Genomic DNA, 19002 nt, shown 5'->3' on the forward strand with positions numbered 1-19002 from the left:
TCATTTAGGTGTAAATTCGAATCTTGAATCTCGATAAAAAATGTATGGACGCTTCTTTTATATAAACCAAAGAAAGCAACAGACATGAAAATTAATGTAAATCCATAAAAGTGGTTGAATTTGTGTTTTCTCGAGATGTTGACGTAAAATTAACATCACCAATTGACGTGTTATCGACACTACGTCTTTCGGCGTCATGTCAACTTGCTCTGCTAGCACGACAGAACGCTGATTGATTTAACATCTCATCCATTGGAGTAGGCATGATTCATAACTCGAAGACTTGATTCTGTTTACCAGTACGGTTTGCCAGCAGGCCAGCAGGTGCACTTAATTGATCTGTCGCAGGAAATTATTTGGTCTTCACAGCGAAGAGCGAGAAAAACTGATAAGATCAATTAGATCAATTTCTTTATCAATTAAAGTCACCAACCCAGTGAATTCGGTCAGTTGGAACTCTGTATCATTCCACTGTCCACTGGCAAGCCGAGTATCTTATAAGTATAGCTATTTGCTGATTTGCTGAAAGTAAAAAATTTATAAAGGTTTACACGTGTTAACATCAGCACATTTCATGCATATTTTTTGCTTACCTGACGTGGTTGAATCAATGATACGTACCTCCGATCATAAATTTGACCAGTTTTTTAAACCCGAAATTCAGTCTACGCAAATATTTAATCGCTGGACGGTTTTTGCATCGATATATTACCGACCCACTTGCATGGGGGTTTCTACTGGATATAATCAACCAGCGAAATAATGTTTGAAAAAGTGAACAAGGAATTGTTGCCGATAAAAGGGCATTACTTCCTATACAATGCTGGTATTTATGCGGTTATTCTTCCTTTTTCGTCCACTTAGTTATAAACGCACACTCTTAAAAATAAGAAAAATTTGGTGTTTAACTTTTGTTTTTTTTTACAGCAACAGGACCCATTGTTCCATTTTTACCAACAATTGCCAAGCAGATAGGATTTTCTAATTCCCTCGTTGGATTGATTTATGCCATACTTCCATTGTCTGGATTAATAGCAAAACCACTGTTCGGAGGCTTGGCTGACAAGTTTAAACTGCACAAGACATTTTTTTTAATATTTCAACTTCTTTTGGCTGTTGCGTTTTTTGGTATATATTTTATACCAGAAATTGAGTCATCAGCCGAAGTGGAACTAGTCTGCGACTCAGGAGAGGCAACTATAGAAATTCAGTCAGCTAATGACTTCAGTCCACGGCTTCTGAACATTTTAAAAAACCCAAGATTTACCAACACCGATTGCGAAGTGAGTTGTGAATGAATATTTTTCAAACCCATTGTTATAGACTAATCAGCAAAAATGATCCCTTCTTGTATGTAAATAATACAATACCTGTATCTGTTTTCCTTCAGCTTTCTTGCATTGGGTCCAACGAAGCTTACAAAAAACTTTGCACTGACTGGCATGCGGTACAATTTTGCAGCCGAGCAGATACAACAGACCCTGAAATTAGTCGGTTCAACTTTACTGCTGGGCTTCATGCCACGTTTCTTTACGGGGTTTGTCTATTATCGACTACTTTTTCTTTCCTTAACTTGCATTATTTCTTTGAAAAAGATTATAACAAGAGACGAAAACATAATCTTCCTTGAAAATGTATACGAAATTTTATATATTCTAGAAAGATAATTTGGCTTATCTCATTGTGAAGACCGCTATCTTTTCGGATAATGTTCCGCACACACCTGTATGCATGTCACAATTGAGAACATCTTGCTCGGCAACATGCCCAGAATCGTCGACCTTAACTCGGCTACTAGAAGAGTCTAGCCAACGATCAAGCTTGTCACAAACATCTACGTATCAATTTCATTTGTTCATATGGTTCGCTGTTGTGAGTTGGATTGGAATGGCCGTTGTAGTGAGCATAGGTGATGCTATATGCATGAGCTTGCTCGGTAAGTATTTGTATTGCCAATTCTTTTTATATAAATTTTTTCCCGATTTCTGATCAAGTGGATGTTTCTTTCCATCCATTTACTGGTTCAGAGCTTGAAAATATTAACTACTTGTGAATAACTGTAACATTAAATACTGTTGATTTCTCCAGGTGAGGACAATGAGAAGGAATATGGAAAGCAGAAGATGTGGGGAAGTATTGGCTTCGGAATATTTGGTATCAGTGCTGGATATCTTGTAGATTTAGCCAGTGTTGGTAAATTGGAGAAAGATTACAGTTCCATATTTTATATAATGTTGATTGCCATGGCATTGGATTTAATAGTATCTTCAACCCTGAAAAAGGTACAAATACTAGTATCATTGATATTAAGCAAATGTAAGAAATAACGTAGCTACTATTATTGAAAAAATGAACCGATTTATGTGACAGAAAGAGTGCCCTGATCGTGAGCCCTCTGTCCTGTGGGAATTATGGAAAGTTGGAAAAGAAGGTCGTGTCCTAGCATTCATATGGTGGTGTATTGGTGCCGGAATCTGCACAGGTGTCGTTTGGAATTTCCTGTTTTTGTACACAGAAGAAATCGTGACCGGTGACCAAGTAGATTGGCTCAAAACACTCCAGGGGCTGCTTACAGGAGTACAATGTTTCGCTGGGGAAATGCCTTTCAATTTTATTTCAGGTGCTATCTTACAACGGCTCGGACATGTCAACGTCATGAGTCTAGTACTTTTGGTTTATGCAATCAGGTAATAAAACAAGAAATGAAACCCTACAACTATTCAAGGAAGAAGAAAAATCCAATGAAATTTCTCTTGCAGATTTATGGCCTATAGTCTTATTACAAATCCGTGGATATTCTTGGTAGTAGAAATATTGCACGGTCCTTCTTTAGGCCTCTGTTGGCCTGCCATGGTCTCATATGGTGATAAAGTTGCTCCGTCTGGAACAAAAGCAACAATTCAAGGATTGGTTGGTGCTGTATTTGAAGGCATAGGTTTGCAATCTGTTTTATTATTATTACATATTTATATCACTCATAATTATATAATTCAACAATTATGGTATGAATATATATACATATACTATGTACTCTACATAGGTGTCTCATTGGGCAGCTTTATTTGCGGACTGCTTATGGACAATTACAAAGGTGTGATAACATTCCGTATATTTTCTGCCGGTGCGTTATTCTGGCTCCTAATTCACTGGCTAGTACAGTTCCTATTGATGAAATCAAAAGCCAATCCCGTTCATCAAGGGCATAATCGTGAGTAGCCTAATAACATGAATGCTACAGAAAATCGTCTAATTTAGTAATAAAAAAAAAAAGTAGCCTTGTACCTTTATGTAATCATTCACGAATTTATTCAATCCTGCATGCCTGAAATCACGAGTTCTTAAATCCCAATCCGACTCAACTTTCATCCACTTCTATGATAAAGATCTATAATAGAAATCTGATCAAAACATGTAGATGTATGCACGAATACATGTTTTTGTGTACAAGAGTAATCAAAAGAGATGCATGATTAAATAGTAGAATGTGTATAGAGTTTTCGTTGGAGCATGTATCAGTATGTTCGAAATTTTTTTTAAACTAGAGGAAAGGGTATTGAATAATTTTTCGTTTCCACTTAGTCCGTTCGTAACCTTGTGAATATTTAATTCTAATTTGTAAGATGCTGCGAACGTTTTTATTAGGTAATATGTTTAATAATATATTTATTACAGATTTAGCGACGTATACAGCACTTGATGATGGGGTTTACACGACTGCCAACCAGGAACTACAAACCTATTGAACAAAATAATACTGTATGAACTGGTAATATAAGTGTTAGAATTATGTAATATTAAGATTTAGAAAAGTGAAAGCACACTTACCAGTCTGTAGTCAGGTAATGACTGCCAGGATAGAAACGACAAGAAGCATCGGTTTACCTTCAAGAGTTACCTATTATCTTATCTCCTATTCTGTTTTTATTACCCAGTTGTAAAAATATACAACTGGTCGAGTTGCAATCTGTAAATAATTTTATACATACACAGAGACACACAAGTACTTGAATATATGGCAATCACTTGGCGGCTTCGTTGGACACGTTTATTTGCCGTACATGCGAAAGAAGACGTTTGATATACATTCAGTATTATATAAATTAATTTTTGTATATACACGTGTACCTATTAATATATTTTGTTTATTTTTATATTCCTGACTTGGCCTTTATTTATTCGATGCGCTAGTCATGTCCGGTGATAAAGTGAAGTATTTCAAGTTAAATATGTTTCTGATAATCCGAGTAAAATGCTGTATACTGCATTTGTGAGACATATTCGAAACAGAATTTCAAAGTTTAAAGGTGTTCACGATTCGGACGGGGAACGCGTCACTAGATGTTAAACTTTGAACGAGCTACAAGCTGTCTAATTGATAAATAATTCTAGATAACGTCAAACTTCTTGGCAAATTGATGGGATTTATTCTAATCGGCTAATCATAAGCTCAGATACCAGGTTAACGTTGAGAAGATTTCTGAGCAGTTGGAAGCTATTTAGGCCGATTGTATCGATAAGGAGCTTAATTATTGCGTGAAGCTTTTGGTATATACAGGAAATTGGCTGGGGTCTGTAACAAGAACGTTATTCATTGTAAGATTGCTCACAAAATATTTCAATTTTTTTTATTCATATTGATTCGACAATAAGAACCTTCTGATAAATTGTAAAGACTGCAGTACGCCAATATTTCAACAATTAGTGTGTTCGCATCAGTATTTGTAACCACTTGTAATCCAGAGTCAGCGTTCTACGAGAAACTCTGTGTCTACGTGATAATAATAATTATTTGTATTATACAACACTGACTTTTCATTCATGAATCATGATTAATTGTTAGAAGCTATGAAAGATATTCTTTTAATTTTAACCGCACCATGATACTACCGCAACAGAGTAAAAATGACATGGTTAAGAAAAGATGGCGTTTATGTCTTGTCATTTTTCATTTCAAGAAGGAGGTTGCTGTTGTTGGTGTGCTTGACTCTCATGCGAAGGACTTGGACCAGGATCAACTATAGCCTGGAGGTTTGTTATTTCACCGGCAGGATCACAGCAGTCACTCATCATGAATCCAGTTCCACCACCCGACTGCATAAAGGCGAGACTGCCCTCGCTAGAGGAGGCAAGGCTGACGGATAGTGGAGGAGATCTTTCCTTGGGGGATGCAGAAGAAACCGTATTCGTCGTGCAAGCGTTTGTTGACGATTTATCCTCCAAAGTACCAAGCAGCTCCAAAACACGTTCCTCCAGATGTAGATTTATCGCTCGTTGTGCTTTGTACTTAGATTCTAAGGCCTCGAGTTCCGCTTCATGTCGTTCCTTTGCTTCTTGTAAAAGCTGATGTTGTTCTGTAAGCAAAGCTTCTCTTTGTGCTTCTCCACCCTCTAATTCTATCAGTCGTGCTCGCAATGCTTCAATAAGCGAAATTCGCGACTCCAGCTGGCGTCGCAAGTCTGAAAGCAAAATGAAGATACATTTTCAAAATTTATTAATCGCTTAGAAGATTGTACACATTTTATGTAAACTTGATTCATTACTCACTGGATAATTCTTCTGAATACGATCTCTGAATTTGTGCAGCTTCTTGTCTTGCCATTGGTGTTGGACCAATCATCTGCTCTTGCAGCTTCAATTGTACCTGACGATTGTATAAAGGTACATGGGATCAAGAAATTGAAACGAAATAGAATTCACGCTATTAAAAAAAACATGACAAATTACCTCCCCAAGAAGCAGGAACCGCCTTTGCAATGTATCTAAGGCGCATTTTAACAATTTCCCCTGATTTGCAGCTTTAAGGGCACCCTTCAATTGGTGAGCGGCGTCAAAAAGGGCTGCTTCGGCCGCCCGTAGTTCCCGTAATCCTTGATCTACTTTCGCCCTTTCCTCTTCCAGTTCTAGTTTCAAGGCTCCGTTGAGTTCGTTTAATTCACGAGATCGTTGCTGCTCTTCTGCACACTTTTTGAGGAGTTTTTTTTTTTTTTTTGTTATTAAAAATTGAATTTGAACTAACTATGAAATAATAGACCCTTTGAATAAGTGAGCAAAAATTCCATTACAATTTCAATAAGAAGTCGCAGAGCACTGGTGTTAGTCTTATAGAGTGAATAAAAATCAGTTAATCACATCACTGTGAACAAACAGACCTGTAACTGAAGCTGGCTATGTATTTCGGCGTGTCTTTTCTCTGCCTGACGCGCTTCTTTTTTCGTGCGTTCTAACTCGACTCTAAGATCTTCTGTCTCGTTCTCAAGAATTCGCAGACGATCTCTCTGTTCATGATATAACCCAATATAAATTTCATACAATATTAGTTGATTTCTTTATGTATTGGGACGGGAAGAAAAAAAAATAGTTATTATGATTTCGCAAGAAAGAAAACCAGGATTACCAGTGCAGTATTGTGCTCCTCGAGGGCTTGAGTGTCTCGTAATTTTCCAAGCAGCCTTCGATTTCGTTCAGCATGCACTTCCCTACGCTGTCGTTCAAATTGCAACTGCATCTGCGTCAGCTGTAGCAGCTGATTGCCACTGTCCAAATTAATATGAATTACATAATCGACCCCATCTTCACTGACTGTCTCGGCCGATGGATCATCTTCTGCACCTTTCTTTTTCTGTCTTTGATGCTGCTTGTGTTTAGTAGTTCCGGCTGTAGCTAAGAATAAAAAAATACCTTTCTTAAAAGCAAAACAGAATTGAAGGTACAATGATGTACTAACTTTGTTTATTATGATTGCTGTGGGTGATGCGTGCACAAGCCTGGATGTAACGTTCCAACATAAAATTGGGCGAAATACAAGATTCAGTGTTCGATTTGTTTGCCAGATCAGATTCCTGTACCCTGCTTGAAACAACACCGAGTAGAAGATGTTCATACGGTACTAAATCCTGCGTTTGAGTACTCGCCTCCTCTGTACTTCTTTCATGGTCGTTTTGTTGTGCACAAAATGGTTTAATGCTTCCCAAAATTCCATCATTTTGGATCTTCATTTCTGGACAAGAGGTGGTTCTGCGCACCTGAATCATTTGCAGCATATTAAATTTTTTCGTTCTTTATTTGTCGCTACAGCTTTGTAACTTGAGCTTAAAACTAATTTTTATACAATTACTTAATTGGATGCATGTTTCATACGCGTAATAAATACCTTGTTGTAATTATGTGAAATTTGGTGGGACAGTGGTGCTTGGCATTGCGAATAGAAACGAAGACGATGAACTTTCTGGGATAAGTTTGCCATCGCGGTTTCAAAAGATGCATTAGTATTTGACGTCTCTTTAATTATATCCTCGATGGATCCAATATTTTTCTGTGAATCTCCAACGATCTGAAGGACCTGTTTTGCCAATTTGTCGTTGTATTAGCATCAAACAAAATATTATATTATTTTGTAGCGAAACTTATGATAAGGATATAGACTGTAATAGTGACGTACAGACCTCTTGATCTTCTTGCCAATCATCGCTACTTCCGTTTTGGCCCAAGTAAACTTCAGTGTCCCTTATACTCCCCAGGTTACCATTATTTAGCTCGAAGTCTTGGGACGCAGAAGTCTGCGAGTAGCCAAGTTGGCTCGTTTGTCGTTCAGCAAATAATTTGTTAATCTTCTGAGATAGAACCACATGCGAATTGGTATTGTTTGAAATGTTGTCCATGGTGCCACTTGTGCTGCTCGTTACTCCAGCTATGGAAGGATTTATGGTGGTAGGAGTAGACGGCCGTGATTCATTCGACAGCCCATTGCCAAAAGAGCCCAAAGCTCGAACTGCAGCCGAGCTAGTAGGAGCTGCTCGAGCGGGTAGCTGCCGCAAATCCTGAGCATATATAAGCCAAAGTATAAGAGATAGTTGAATTACATAGCTTTGGCTTGGAAAATTCAAGTTTCGATTTGAAATAAGTTTTAATGATGTACCTTGACTGGAGTCGTTTCAGGTGTTGCTTCGACAGCTGCCTCAGGTGGGGATGCCCCGATTCTAATATTATTTGGCGTTGAGGGTGTAGAGCGAGTTTCGTGAGGTGGAGGACTATTGGGAGGCATGCTCATGCTTGGTGACCAAAATCCCTCCTCTCCAACAGGTTTCAATCCAAAACTACTTCCACCATCTATTAGCCCGTGAGAATGAGAGGGAGGTTCTGAAAATTCATTCAACGAAATGTTTCGCTAATGTAGTCTCCATAAATCAAAAGAGATTTTACTCGCTATTTGTTTCATTTCTTTTTCAGAATTTCATGAAATTTCAGAATAAAGGTGCACAATTTGTTTATCCAGTAGTGCGTAGGGGGTAAAGTACCTATTATGGGATGTGTGATTCGTGGCTGATATCCAGTGTTCATTGGCACATCCTCCCGAAATTTGTCAAGTGCAAATCGGCCACACTCAGCTACTACGTCGTGATGTTCCATTTTTTTCCACCTTAGACGTAATTAATGGTAAATTATTAGGTATTTGATCGACTGGAATAAGTTACGAGTGATTAGCGACATGTAGGTGACACACAAACAAAAATTTTCTGAAAGCTGGTGTGTGTCAATGCGTAAAAGACTAGCTTGGAAACATTGGCCCTCCAATGGTATATATTTTTAAGTTTACAACCCTACGTTCAGTTAATTACAGAATAGTACGTTGTAATTCACCTGTTGGCAGAAGTCTCGATTTCTTTGGTTGCCGTAACAAGAAGAGGATGCATCCGCACTGAATCCAACATCGGCCTAACAGTGTATGAAAATGTAGCGAATGAATCACGTTGCATGTAGTGCTGTCGAAGGAACGACACAAAGTTGCACGGATACATCCCATATAGTCTGTGAAACAAACTTTCCAATCCGACCTACAGTTCAATGAAAGTAACGTTAATAGGTATTTTGAATTTCGAGGGCTTAAAGTGTATGCAACAATTTTGAAATAAATTTTTTTTTTCAGGAATGAGCGATTGCAAGAAAAAGAAGAATGAGAAACAATTCTATTTATTTCTCATTTACCTGTAGATGTAAAATATATAGTCTGTCTCTCTCCATTTCTGCGGAAGGTGAAGCTGAAGTTGCCAATGAAGCCTGGGATGATTGTTGATGGTGGTAGGAGGCTAGTCTAGCGAAGACTTCGAAGATATCATTGAGGAATGGATTTAGATACGCCGGCAGCATGGGCAGTAACGTTACCAGCAAAAGCAGGGCACTCATTAGTGGTAAAATCTCCCCATCGGCCTTGAATAATTCCGTTAGCAGGAAGTTATTAATAAGATTTATTTCTTGGAAAAAGAAAAAAGGACAGTTCAATGTTACCTTGAGAAGCTTGAGTAGTCTATCGAAGAGACAATGACTGGGGAGTTTATACAGCCAAGTAGGATGTCTTCGTACCACATGGCCTAGAAGTGTTAGAGCTTGTACCCGCTGATTTTGTCCATTGCTAGTATGTTTGGTTAGTGCTTCAGCTAGGCGGTCCAGCAGATGCTTATCGTGAGGTTCCCTGACTCCTACCAATACCTCGACGGCTCGGAGGGAGTTCGTTGAGAGGTAATAATCGAATAGTCCATTCACAAGCCAGTTATCTTTAGCTGTGATAGAAAATCAAGAGAGTTCAATTCCTAGTATTAGTTTAAGTGTATCTTAGCAAGTATTTTGTAGCCTCATTTCATGCAATCGATTAACTTCCTTTGCTTATTTAGACTCACAGATATGATTTTTATTCCAATTATATTACGTCAAGTTCTGATTTCTTGATTACAAAATGTAAGCTTGAAAACAATAGCACACAAAGAATCTGGCAACAACGTTGATTCACTTTTGTATGTAAAAATAGAATAAAAATACTTACTAATTAGGAAATGATCATGAAATACTTTCTTCATCTCTTCCACGGCTCCGAGCTTGTTGGACTCTAAGAGGTCAAAAAGCTCGGTTACTCCCTTTGCGCCAGAGCCCATTTTGAACCTGTTAGAGTTCCCTAAGATTTCAGATGATCGATATTTCGGTAGCCGTCTATCGGTTGGCGGTGAAGAAAGAGAGTCAGTCTTCTGGTTCGCACTTTAGCTTCTCCCATAGCCATCTGTCAGCCATCATATATGACCATCTAAGCGTAACAGAGAATATTTATTCTCGGAGCAATTTATCAAGCGATCGGTAAAGCGCCGTACACAAAGTTTGAAAAGAGTTTAGTGACGATGCATGCCTGAACGTTGGAACAACATTTTGAAAAAACAATAAGGTGTTAACCAAAAATATGGAACGGTATCTACATTGATTTATCTGCGTGCCATTTCATAGATAATTATTATTTCTTGCTATGGTGCATGTCAAGTTCGAGCTCGGGAGTGCATAAATACAGTTGTTAGCAACGAAAATACGCAAGTATTCGATCTGTCAGAAAATGTGAAATACATTGGTATTTAGATTACAAATAGGGATTGACGTATCGCGCGATATTGAGCTTCGGAATTTACGTTAAACTTTGTAGGTTTTATTACTTTTCAGTCTACACTATTAATTGCATTTATTCATTTGAAACGATCGGGAATACAGGCTCTGAAAAAACTCACCCGAGTTTTATCAACTCTTTTGGGGCTATGGCGGCTTCATCTCTGTGTGCGCTAGACTCGTCGTGTATGTGCGATACTCGCTTCGAATTATCAGCACGCCTCGCGTATGTCGCTGCTGTTGTTCACACCTCGCCATTTAAACCCTGGAGATTTAAAGATCCCTTTAAACACAGGCGCTACATACTTACGATCACCTTACGATACTTACCAAGGTGTAACCACCAGATATCATGGGTATTTGATTGTATTAGATTATTGTTTCTGATCACATTCGATTGAGAATTTTTACGATAAATATTGAAATAAACCCGTTCTATCATCTTCGCGTATCATACTTACTTACATTTACGTAAAACGTTGCGTCATGATGCGTTTTAAAAATGCCAAACCATCTGTCTTTGAAAAGAAGAAATGCAAAAAGAAAGACATTTATTTGAGTAGGTCAAGTTGACATGCATGATATCACTGACCCTGGATACCACTACTTTTGTTATTTTGTTTGTATTATTGATGCATATTCACAGTGTATGGAAACAAAAACAAACAAAAAAAATATCATTTTATGTTTGTGCCTTTGAGAAATTGGAGATTTTTTTTTAGAGGTGAGTGTATCGTATAATTTCTCGCTAAAACTCTATGCTCGCATTGTAATTATTGATAAATGAAAAAATCCGCATTATACTCTACCCTATTCGTATTTATATTTGTTATTTTATTTTACAGCCTTTGGAATTACGCAAAACATCACAAAAAAAAAACTGTCAAAAAAATTATACATATAAGCAACGCACAAAGTTTTTCAAAGGCTCTCAAATTGCCTTACGCAATTTGAAATCGACGACGTCCCAATTGGCTAACGACTCTACTACGATATTTACAATAACGTTTGTAGTTTATTGAAGAAACACCAATCGATAATCGCAACTAGTCGAAGCTAAGGACGGTGTTGTTTCGAAGGTAAAAACATGAAGGTAAAATAATATCTAATTTTGGCATATTATTATCCCTTTTTTGTAGCCACATGCTTTATTTGGAGGTATAATTAATTCGAGAAATGTCAAATTAAATCAAAACCTTTATGACAATTTGATTAAATAAATAAATAAATAGTTCTGAAACATTTCAGGAATTTGAAAATTCCCAGAAATTTTTATTAATTCTAACGGTTTTGTATGTCAGTAATATATTAATTACTTGAGGAACTAATAACTTCAAAAAGCATAATTATTACATCATTTGTTTTTCAGAAACGTAGGCCGTGTACTTGGAATCAAGTAAGATCGCCGGGAAATTTACCAAACGGAGCAAATTATGCACGTACAGCGGAATCAGTAGGAGGAAAAAGCAGGAGCTTTCACGAGTTAAAGAAGAGGCGTATACAGAAAAATGTTACAAAAGTACAACAAACCAGAAGCAGCGAACTCACCAATGATGTGGAATTAAGCAAAGAATTATTTGGCTCGCTAGAATCTTTATTCGACGTAAAGAAACCTCTGCGCTTACAGGACCTACCCATATTGTCACAAAATTACGCTGAACAAGGAGATACCACTAACTCTACTCCACAGTCTAGAAGCCCGAAAACTCCTCGTTATTCATTAGATCCACCAGAACCACACATTCTTTTCGAGGTATATAGAAAATTTAGTTCTCTTTTAGTTTTTGTTAAAGTATAATAATTTCTATTGAAATTTGCGATTCTGGGTGAAAAATGATAATTGTAATCAAGCAGGAAACTAAAACAAATTTCAAATCGCTTCTCGATCCATAGCTGAATCCAAAATATCACAAAAACCACTAAAATTGAGCCTCTCCGTTTTGAAAAGTGCTCTATTCCATAAATAAATTTATGTTCTGGAATATTTTAGTCAGAAAGCTTCATCAAGTTACCAGAATTTGGATTACTAGAAGGAATAGTAGAAGAATCTCTGCAGACCGAGTCCAACAAAACTAACACTGAACAATTTAGCGAATCACAAGAGTGTCTCAGGTATGAAATGATAATGAGAACTTTCCTTATACATGTCATTCAGATATTCTAGATATTATCATTCATTTTGTGTATTTTTCCATGATTATAACGTGGCGTAAATTCATAATATTGATAAAGATAATGATTGGAAAATTTTTCCCTATAGTATGGCTGATGAGGAAGATCAGACTAAGACTCAGAATGAGGGTCAGGGTGAAGACAAAACTGGAGATGCAGGAGAAAATTCAGAAAATGGACCACCACCCTACCCAATGCCACCAGGGATTGGTGAAGGCATGAAAATGGACCTAATGAAGACTTCTTGATATAAATGAAATTTTTATTAATATTCTTCAAATCTTTAATCACTTCACAGGAGTGCCTATCAAACCTGGAGGACATCGGGAGTCCACGATGAGTTCGTTACCTTTGACGGACACTGCAGTGATGAAGGAAATGAAAGAAGCGGACAAAAGGTGTACTGCAATAGCAGCTGAAATAGAACAGTTGAAAAAAGAGCTGTCGGAATTAACGAACGTAATTATATTGAAACAATTTGGATAGTTTGGATTTGATAACTAAGCATCAGGGCTTGAGACAATTGTTTCCCCATCTAGAAAAAAGATCTGACTCAAGAAGATACGTTGAAAATTAAAGAGAAGCAAGAAAGCGTTATGACCAAGCTTGGAGAGTTTGAGAAAATAACTAGAAAACTTCAACGGTTGTTAGGCTTGGCTGATCCTTCGAGTCAAACCTTTGCCAAGATGTTTGAAATGCTTCCTTACCCACATGGAAAACGAACATCGGTACAATTTTACTACCTTCAAAGTTTGATTGCTAGTTTCTATCTCTCATTGCATCTGTTGATATGCAGGATGTTACCAAGGAGAAGGGTGAGCTGTTCGACATTCCGCAGATGGAATATCCCGAGGACAAGTATGTTATTTTCAAAAATAGAGTAACTCAACATAATTATTATGTGCAAGATTATAAATACTCACTATGATCATGTGCCGTTGCAAGTAAGCTTGGAATTCACAATATATGAAACCTGTGTAAAAGTGAGAAATGAATTTCTAGAGTTTTCAAAATATGGCGGGACAATATGTGTATTATGTTTTAATCAAGTGTAACATAATATAACATGACTAAATTCTTCACAGACTTCCAAGGGTGATCGTTTGTGGTAACACAGAAGAGAACATACCAAAGATAGTAGTAGGCGACAGCGAGCGAAAGGGGAAGAAAAAGTGTTTTCAAAATTTAACTGGAAAGTTGACGGAGTCATTGAACATGCAGGAGAAGCTCGTCAAAGAAAATGCTCAGCTCGAGGGTGGAAGGTAGCATTGTTTATCTTACTAACATTTATATTTGTAAAATTTCAGTCAATTCGTTTGAAAATATTGATTTGCTATAGTTGTGATTCCAATTTGGTTGAATTCATGTTTGAGATTTCACGACCGGCAGATAAGAGGCTTTGCCAATTGTTGTAGAAATAAAAAAAAGATGAACGTATGAAGTGAAAAAAATGAAATGACTATTTGCTTGGTGATGTTACACTTTTGTCATTTATGGAGACAGTTTGATTTTCAATAGGTAATTGCTATCAAGTTGCAGATATATAATTTTTTCCACAATGTGCTTTATGGGCTTGATAAATTGAAGCAAAAATCTGTGTTCATTCTCGAAAGAAGTAAAGTGGTTCTATTTAATATTCTAAAGGTATAAGTTGGAGGAAGCTTTGTTGGAGAAGGACAACGCGGTGGACAGCCTGCAGCGAAAGGTGTGTGGACTGCAGGCTGAGATGCGAATTGTAGTGAAAGAGAATTCTGAATTGAGTCGACAATTGGCTTGCCTTAATCAACGAATCTGTTCGCCTCGTCAATCACCACCGCCCCCGCCACCATTACCGCCACCAGCTCGTCCATACACCAGTAATCGTGGCCTTTTCTCACAAGACGAAGACAGTAATTCATGTGCTTGCAAGTGTTGCCTGCAACAAGAAGGTGGAGACACATATGCAACAAATACGCGCACAGTTTGTGGTGACTATTTAAATACTTGAGTAGATTTTGCATCATTTTTTGGTTTTTAAATTCCATGAATTTTGTTCATAACTATTTTACACTTTCGCTATTATTTTAGTGAACGACCCATCGAAGGTCACTGGCAGTTTCAGCAGCAACGGTAAGCTATCGTTTTATTGTAGCAGATTTGTTGATTTGTTCCATGACATTGATAACTGTTTTTGGTAAATGTCGCAGAACGCTTTTTTGCTGTCCTAAATCTTTAGCTTCGAACATATAATTCTGTACACAGGTTTGCTGTGAAAGTTGCAGGTTCCCCGAGATTATCTGGTGGCGCTTGCGGCGGAAACACATCAGGGACAGAAAGCGATAAAATGTGCTGCAGAAGTCCTGCAGCCAACCAGGTTCCGCCCCCAACAACAAGGGGAGCATGCCCTGCGGAGCTGGAAAACAAGCTAGCAATGTATGGGAACAACACCAAACAACTGGTAATTTCTATTGTCTATTCTATAAAGAAATATTAATGATTCGGTTTCTAGTTTACTCTGAAATAACTGAACGCTATTTTATGGCTAAGCAAGTGTTTTTCATTACTAGTTTGCATATTCTTTTGTCATGTTACGATTGCACATAAATGTCTGCAAATTTCTTTTCAGGAGCAGCAATTAGGCTGCATGGAGTCTGAGGTCCGGAATATGCAGATGGAACTTGCTAATGTCCAACGAGAAAGGCAGCAGCTTGAGCAGCAAAGAAAACTTCTGAAGTGCACTGGACCCTGTGCCCCTTGTTCCTGTTGTCCGCCCTCACAGCAGCAGTCACAGCAATCTCAGCAGCAAATTCCACAGTTGAAAAACATGCCTCCGGCAATGCCACTTGCCAAGGTACCCATAGAATTGTTCGATGCGAATGATTCTCATTCTCTCCAGCATTACCGTGACGAGGTCAATTTGTACAATAATTTTATTGATCAAGGGTCCACTAAAAACGCAAATAATTATTCATATGAGTATGATTGTTTGTGATAATTAGTCGGAAAATCCGTATGCTTTGCAGAAATTGTTGAAGATATTTAACTCTGCAGTTGATATGGGGATAAGGGCTACACAATTACATTATAGTAGTTATCAATTGACATTTTAAAACATAGACTCTATGAAAATTATCTCCGACGCAATATTAATGATCTACATGTTCCTGCATTCGCATTGAATTCTGCAAGCTATTTTTTTATGTCATAATAGATTCGCATATGGTGTCCGAAAGATTTGTTTAGATGGTACTCGTGCATATCTCCTGTATGAGTAAATGCGATAAATAAGGATCCGTATTATGCTATCAGTTCATTAAACTATATAACTGCGTCATCGACTAATATGATTTGAAGTATGAAATGATGAAACAAAAAATATCAAATATGTCACCCATCAGTAATTTTGTATGAAATAAACATATTTATATAAAAAAAAGAAACTACCTAAGTGTTGGGACTGATTAAAAACTGCTATCATTATTCTGTACGTAATTTTCAAGCACGATCTTGAGTTGAAAGAATACTATTTTAAATATGATTATTTCATATGAATTTCTGTGTAATCCATAATTAAAAAAGTTATGCGTATTTCGTTCTTTATAAATTATGTACAGTATAGTGTAGGCATACATCTAGATAGCATAACTTACTCTGAGATCTGCCAAGGTTTTATATATTACTTTATGAAACTGGAAAGCCAAACAAATGGTACTTTTGGTCATATGCAGATGAATCCTCAACAAGTTCCATCATGTGCTGAACCATGTACAAATGCACCAATGGTGAGTTATTTCAGTCATAGAAATTTAGCCATCTAATTATCAAAAAATAAGTCATTAATTTCGATGCTAACTTTTTAGTATAAATTGTTTTTTCCCTGAAATAGCAAAGTTGAAATGGGATTACTGTTTGGTGCTCGTTGATATCTATTTTTATATAGCATTGATGATTTAAGGGCGGAAGTAATTGTCCGCAACAACAACTACGAGATTTGAGGGAACAGTACGCCAGACTACAAGATGACTATAAAAGCAAATTGTGCGAGGTCTCTGTACTGAGAACAGAATCAGAAAAGACGAAACAGGAAGCAAGGGACGCCAAAGAGGACAAGGAGAGGGCAGAGAATAAACTTATTGACTTGGAGGAGCGATTAAAACTCTGCGAAGCTGAAAAGAACAAGTTAGCAGGTAACATAGTTACTTGAAGAGCTTTTTTACAGGTTTTACAGAGATCAAATTCATTTTACTTTAATGCAAACTGAAAACAGGAAGTAAGGAGCAGCTTGTGGAACAGGAACAAGCGCTGCTGGTGGCTAAGCAACGATTTCGTGAGGCACAAGACGAACTAGAGGAACTGCGATCGCTGATTCAGGATCAAGCAAGCCAGCTTGAAGATTATCGCAACAAATACTTGCAGGTATTTTACATATTCGTTACTATGCTGGAAACAATAAGAAGAAAACAAAGTAAAATGTATGACGTTGTTTGAAAAAATAGGCACAGCAACAAGTCGAGGAACAACGTCGACAACTGGACCTCATGGAAATGGATAATGCTCGAATGAACGAAAATGTTACTTTGGAAATTGGCCGGGTTAAGGTATGTACACGAAACACAGTTACTTAGTTTATCACAGTGCGTTGAAGTGATTACTATTTTCCAATATCTTGTCGACAGAACCAATTTCAAGAAAAACTTGCTGAGCTTGCCCCTCTGCCTGACCTATTGAAACAAACACAGCTCAAATTACAAGAATCTCAGCAAATGCGATTACTGGCTGAACGAAACTGCGAGGATTTATCACGGGAGGTTTTAGTTTTCAAAGACAAAGTGGGTACCATTCAAAATCAAATGGACATACTTCGCGCCGAAAATCAAACGTTGCAGGCAAGTTGTGTGTCTCAGACGCAGATGGGAATACACCTGTATTCAGCAAATTTATCGCTCTCAATTATAGTATTAAGTATATTAACTAATAAACTACTCCGCTTATGTAAAACAGGATGAAAAAGCGTCAATGGCAGCAAGATGGGATGAGCTTGAAAGAAGGAATGCAGAAATGAGAAATGAGAACGAAAGGATGAAGAATGCATCGGCAAGATTTGAGGAGCACATTGCACAGATGCAAAAACGTATAGATGAAAAGATGCACGAGGTCACCCAGCTGACAGCGATGCTGGATCAAGTAACTTGAAGAACGCATTTGAACAATAATTCAAGATACCTATTTAATTGTAATGTTATTATCCAGGTGCGTGAGGATTCCGCCCGTCAAGTAGCTAGAACAAAAGAGAGATGCGAGACGATAAGACGCTCGATGCAGGGACAGATTGCCGAAATGGAAAGACAGCTGGCACAATGTAGAGCAACAGCAAGAGCAGCTCAGAAAGATAGAGACGAGGTGACATATTTTTTCCCCAATTTTTGTATAAATATTGAAAACAGGTTCAATTACAGTCGTAAGAAGGAATATGAATGGTTTGAATTGAAATCAGTAACACTCATTCAAGATTTCATTTCACTAAAGATTCGTCAGAAGATGCAAGGGCAGATCAACAATTTGAATGAGGCCTTCGAACACGCTCAAGGACGCATCCGATCACTGCAAGGACATGTAAATTACTTGAAAAATTCGTACAGCAACATTTTTCGGGGAGGTCAGGGTCAGGGTCAGGGAGAAACGCCACCATTACTGCCAGGTGAGCCCGGACAGGGCCAGGGATATGACTCCTGCGACTGCAACTATTAATTACTGATATTGCCATTAGGAATACAGTAATTTTAGCAATAGTATAAAAGTTTCTGCACGTCGAGTAAAATTTTAGCGAGCCAAAGTTCATCTTTTGATTTACGTGTATTTTTTTAGCAATTTTTCTATGTGCTGTAAAGGTACTAATTTCTATCATAGATTTGAAAGTCAAGGCAAAAAAAATTTTTAAACCTAAACTATGTCTTAAATTGAATCTACGTTACAACAGAAGAAAATTTCTCCAATTTTTTGTTGTTCTGTTGATTATTGCAACTGGTTTCCACGTAAATATTAATATTGTTGTCCATCTAGTATAATTTGATAAAATACACATAAAAAAAAGGAAAAACTTTTCAAAAAAAAAAAAAAAAAAAAAAATCAACAGTAGAATAGAAATAAAAATCGCAGTCTAGACCCAGCAGAAGAAATTTCTTTCAGTCTTCTGAAGGTAACAGAGCTCTTGTAAACATTTACTGCGCATATACATATATTTATAATAGTCGTACACATGTTCATCATTGCAATGGCAACAACCCATAATGACACAAACTGATCAAGTATGTGCGAAATGAGGGAAAAAAGACTCGAGAAACGTAGAAATTATATAATAGATGCATGCATATGTACTACATTTAATAAAACTATTATGTATTTCGTAGTCTGGATTATAATTCGGTGGAATTGATTTTC

General features: G+C 37.3%; 3 protein-coding genes across 5 annotated transcripts; 2 read left to right on the plus strand and 1 right to left on the minus strand.

Annotated features, from left to right (window-relative positions):
- Positions 1 to 256: 256 nt before the first annotated feature.
- On the plus strand, positions 257 to 4151 carry LOC124404929 (major facilitator superfamily domain-containing protein 6). Of its 2 annotated transcripts, XM_046879436.1 has the most exons (9): positions 263 to 826; positions 928 to 1283; positions 1391 to 1537; positions 1660 to 1936; positions 2089 to 2282; positions 2371 to 2687; positions 2760 to 2935; positions 3041 to 3208; positions 3673 to 4151. In XM_046879436.1, exons 1-9 carry the CDS (start codon positions 763 to 765, stop codon positions 3741 to 3743), a joined length of 1770 nt encoding a protein of 589 aa, XP_046735392.1. In that variant the 5' UTR covers positions 263 to 762; the 3' UTR covers positions 3744 to 4151. The 2 variants fall into 2 exon arrangements, with proteins under 2 accessions (XP_046735393.1, XP_046735392.1); XM_046879437.1 differs by lacking the exon at positions 3041 to 3208 and having other exon boundaries at positions 257 to 826.
- A 559-nt stretch (positions 4152 to 4710) lies between these two features.
- On the minus strand, positions 4711 to 10652 carry LOC124404925 (hamartin). 2 transcript variants are annotated; one of them, XM_046879427.1, is made up of 15 exons: positions 10536 to 10652; positions 9815 to 10069; positions 9283 to 9554; positions 8983 to 9204; positions 8638 to 8831; positions 8295 to 8416; positions 7916 to 8136; positions 7443 to 7817; positions 7151 to 7339; positions 6725 to 7022; positions 6395 to 6660; positions 6150 to 6275; positions 5725 to 5961; positions 5545 to 5641; positions 4711 to 5456 (listed from the first exon to the last, which is right to left on the minus strand). In XM_046879427.1, the coding sequence occupies exons 2-15, from the start codon at positions 9921 to 9923 to the stop codon at positions 4951 to 4953; spliced, it is 3234 nt and encodes a 1077-aa protein (XP_046735383.1). In that variant the 5' UTR covers positions 9924 to 10069; positions 10536 to 10652; the 3' UTR covers positions 4711 to 4950. The 2 variants fall into 2 exon arrangements, with proteins under 2 accessions (XP_046735383.1, XP_046735382.1); XM_046879426.1 differs by having other exon boundaries at positions 6395 to 6654; positions 7151 to 7360.
- A 274-nt stretch (positions 10653 to 10926) lies between these two features.
- LOC124404924 (centlein) lies at positions 10927 to 18597 on the plus strand. The gene is made up of 21 exons (XM_046879425.1): positions 10927 to 11137; positions 11259 to 11506; positions 11783 to 12166; positions 12404 to 12525; positions 12674 to 12801; positions 12884 to 13044; positions 13125 to 13313; positions 13382 to 13443; positions 13671 to 13847; positions 14230 to 14552; positions 14653 to 14694; positions 14847 to 15022; positions 15191 to 15415; positions 16293 to 16346; positions 16520 to 16751; positions 16832 to 16980; positions 17061 to 17162; positions 17241 to 17450; positions 17566 to 17748; positions 17815 to 17964; positions 18091 to 18597. Exons 2-21 carry the CDS (start codon positions 11501 to 11503, stop codon positions 18310 to 18312), a joined length of 3297 nt encoding a protein of 1098 aa, XP_046735381.1. The 5' UTR covers positions 10927 to 11137; positions 11259 to 11500; the 3' UTR covers positions 18313 to 18597.
- Positions 18598 to 19002: the final 405 nt, after the last annotated feature.

This window comes from Diprion similis, chromosome 3 (assembly GCF_021155765.1).
Source record: "Diprion similis isolate iyDipSimi1 chromosome 3, iyDipSimi1.1, whole genome shotgun sequence".
Taxonomy (NCBI): Eukaryota; Metazoa; Arthropoda; class Insecta; order Hymenoptera; family Diprionidae; genus Diprion; species Diprion similis.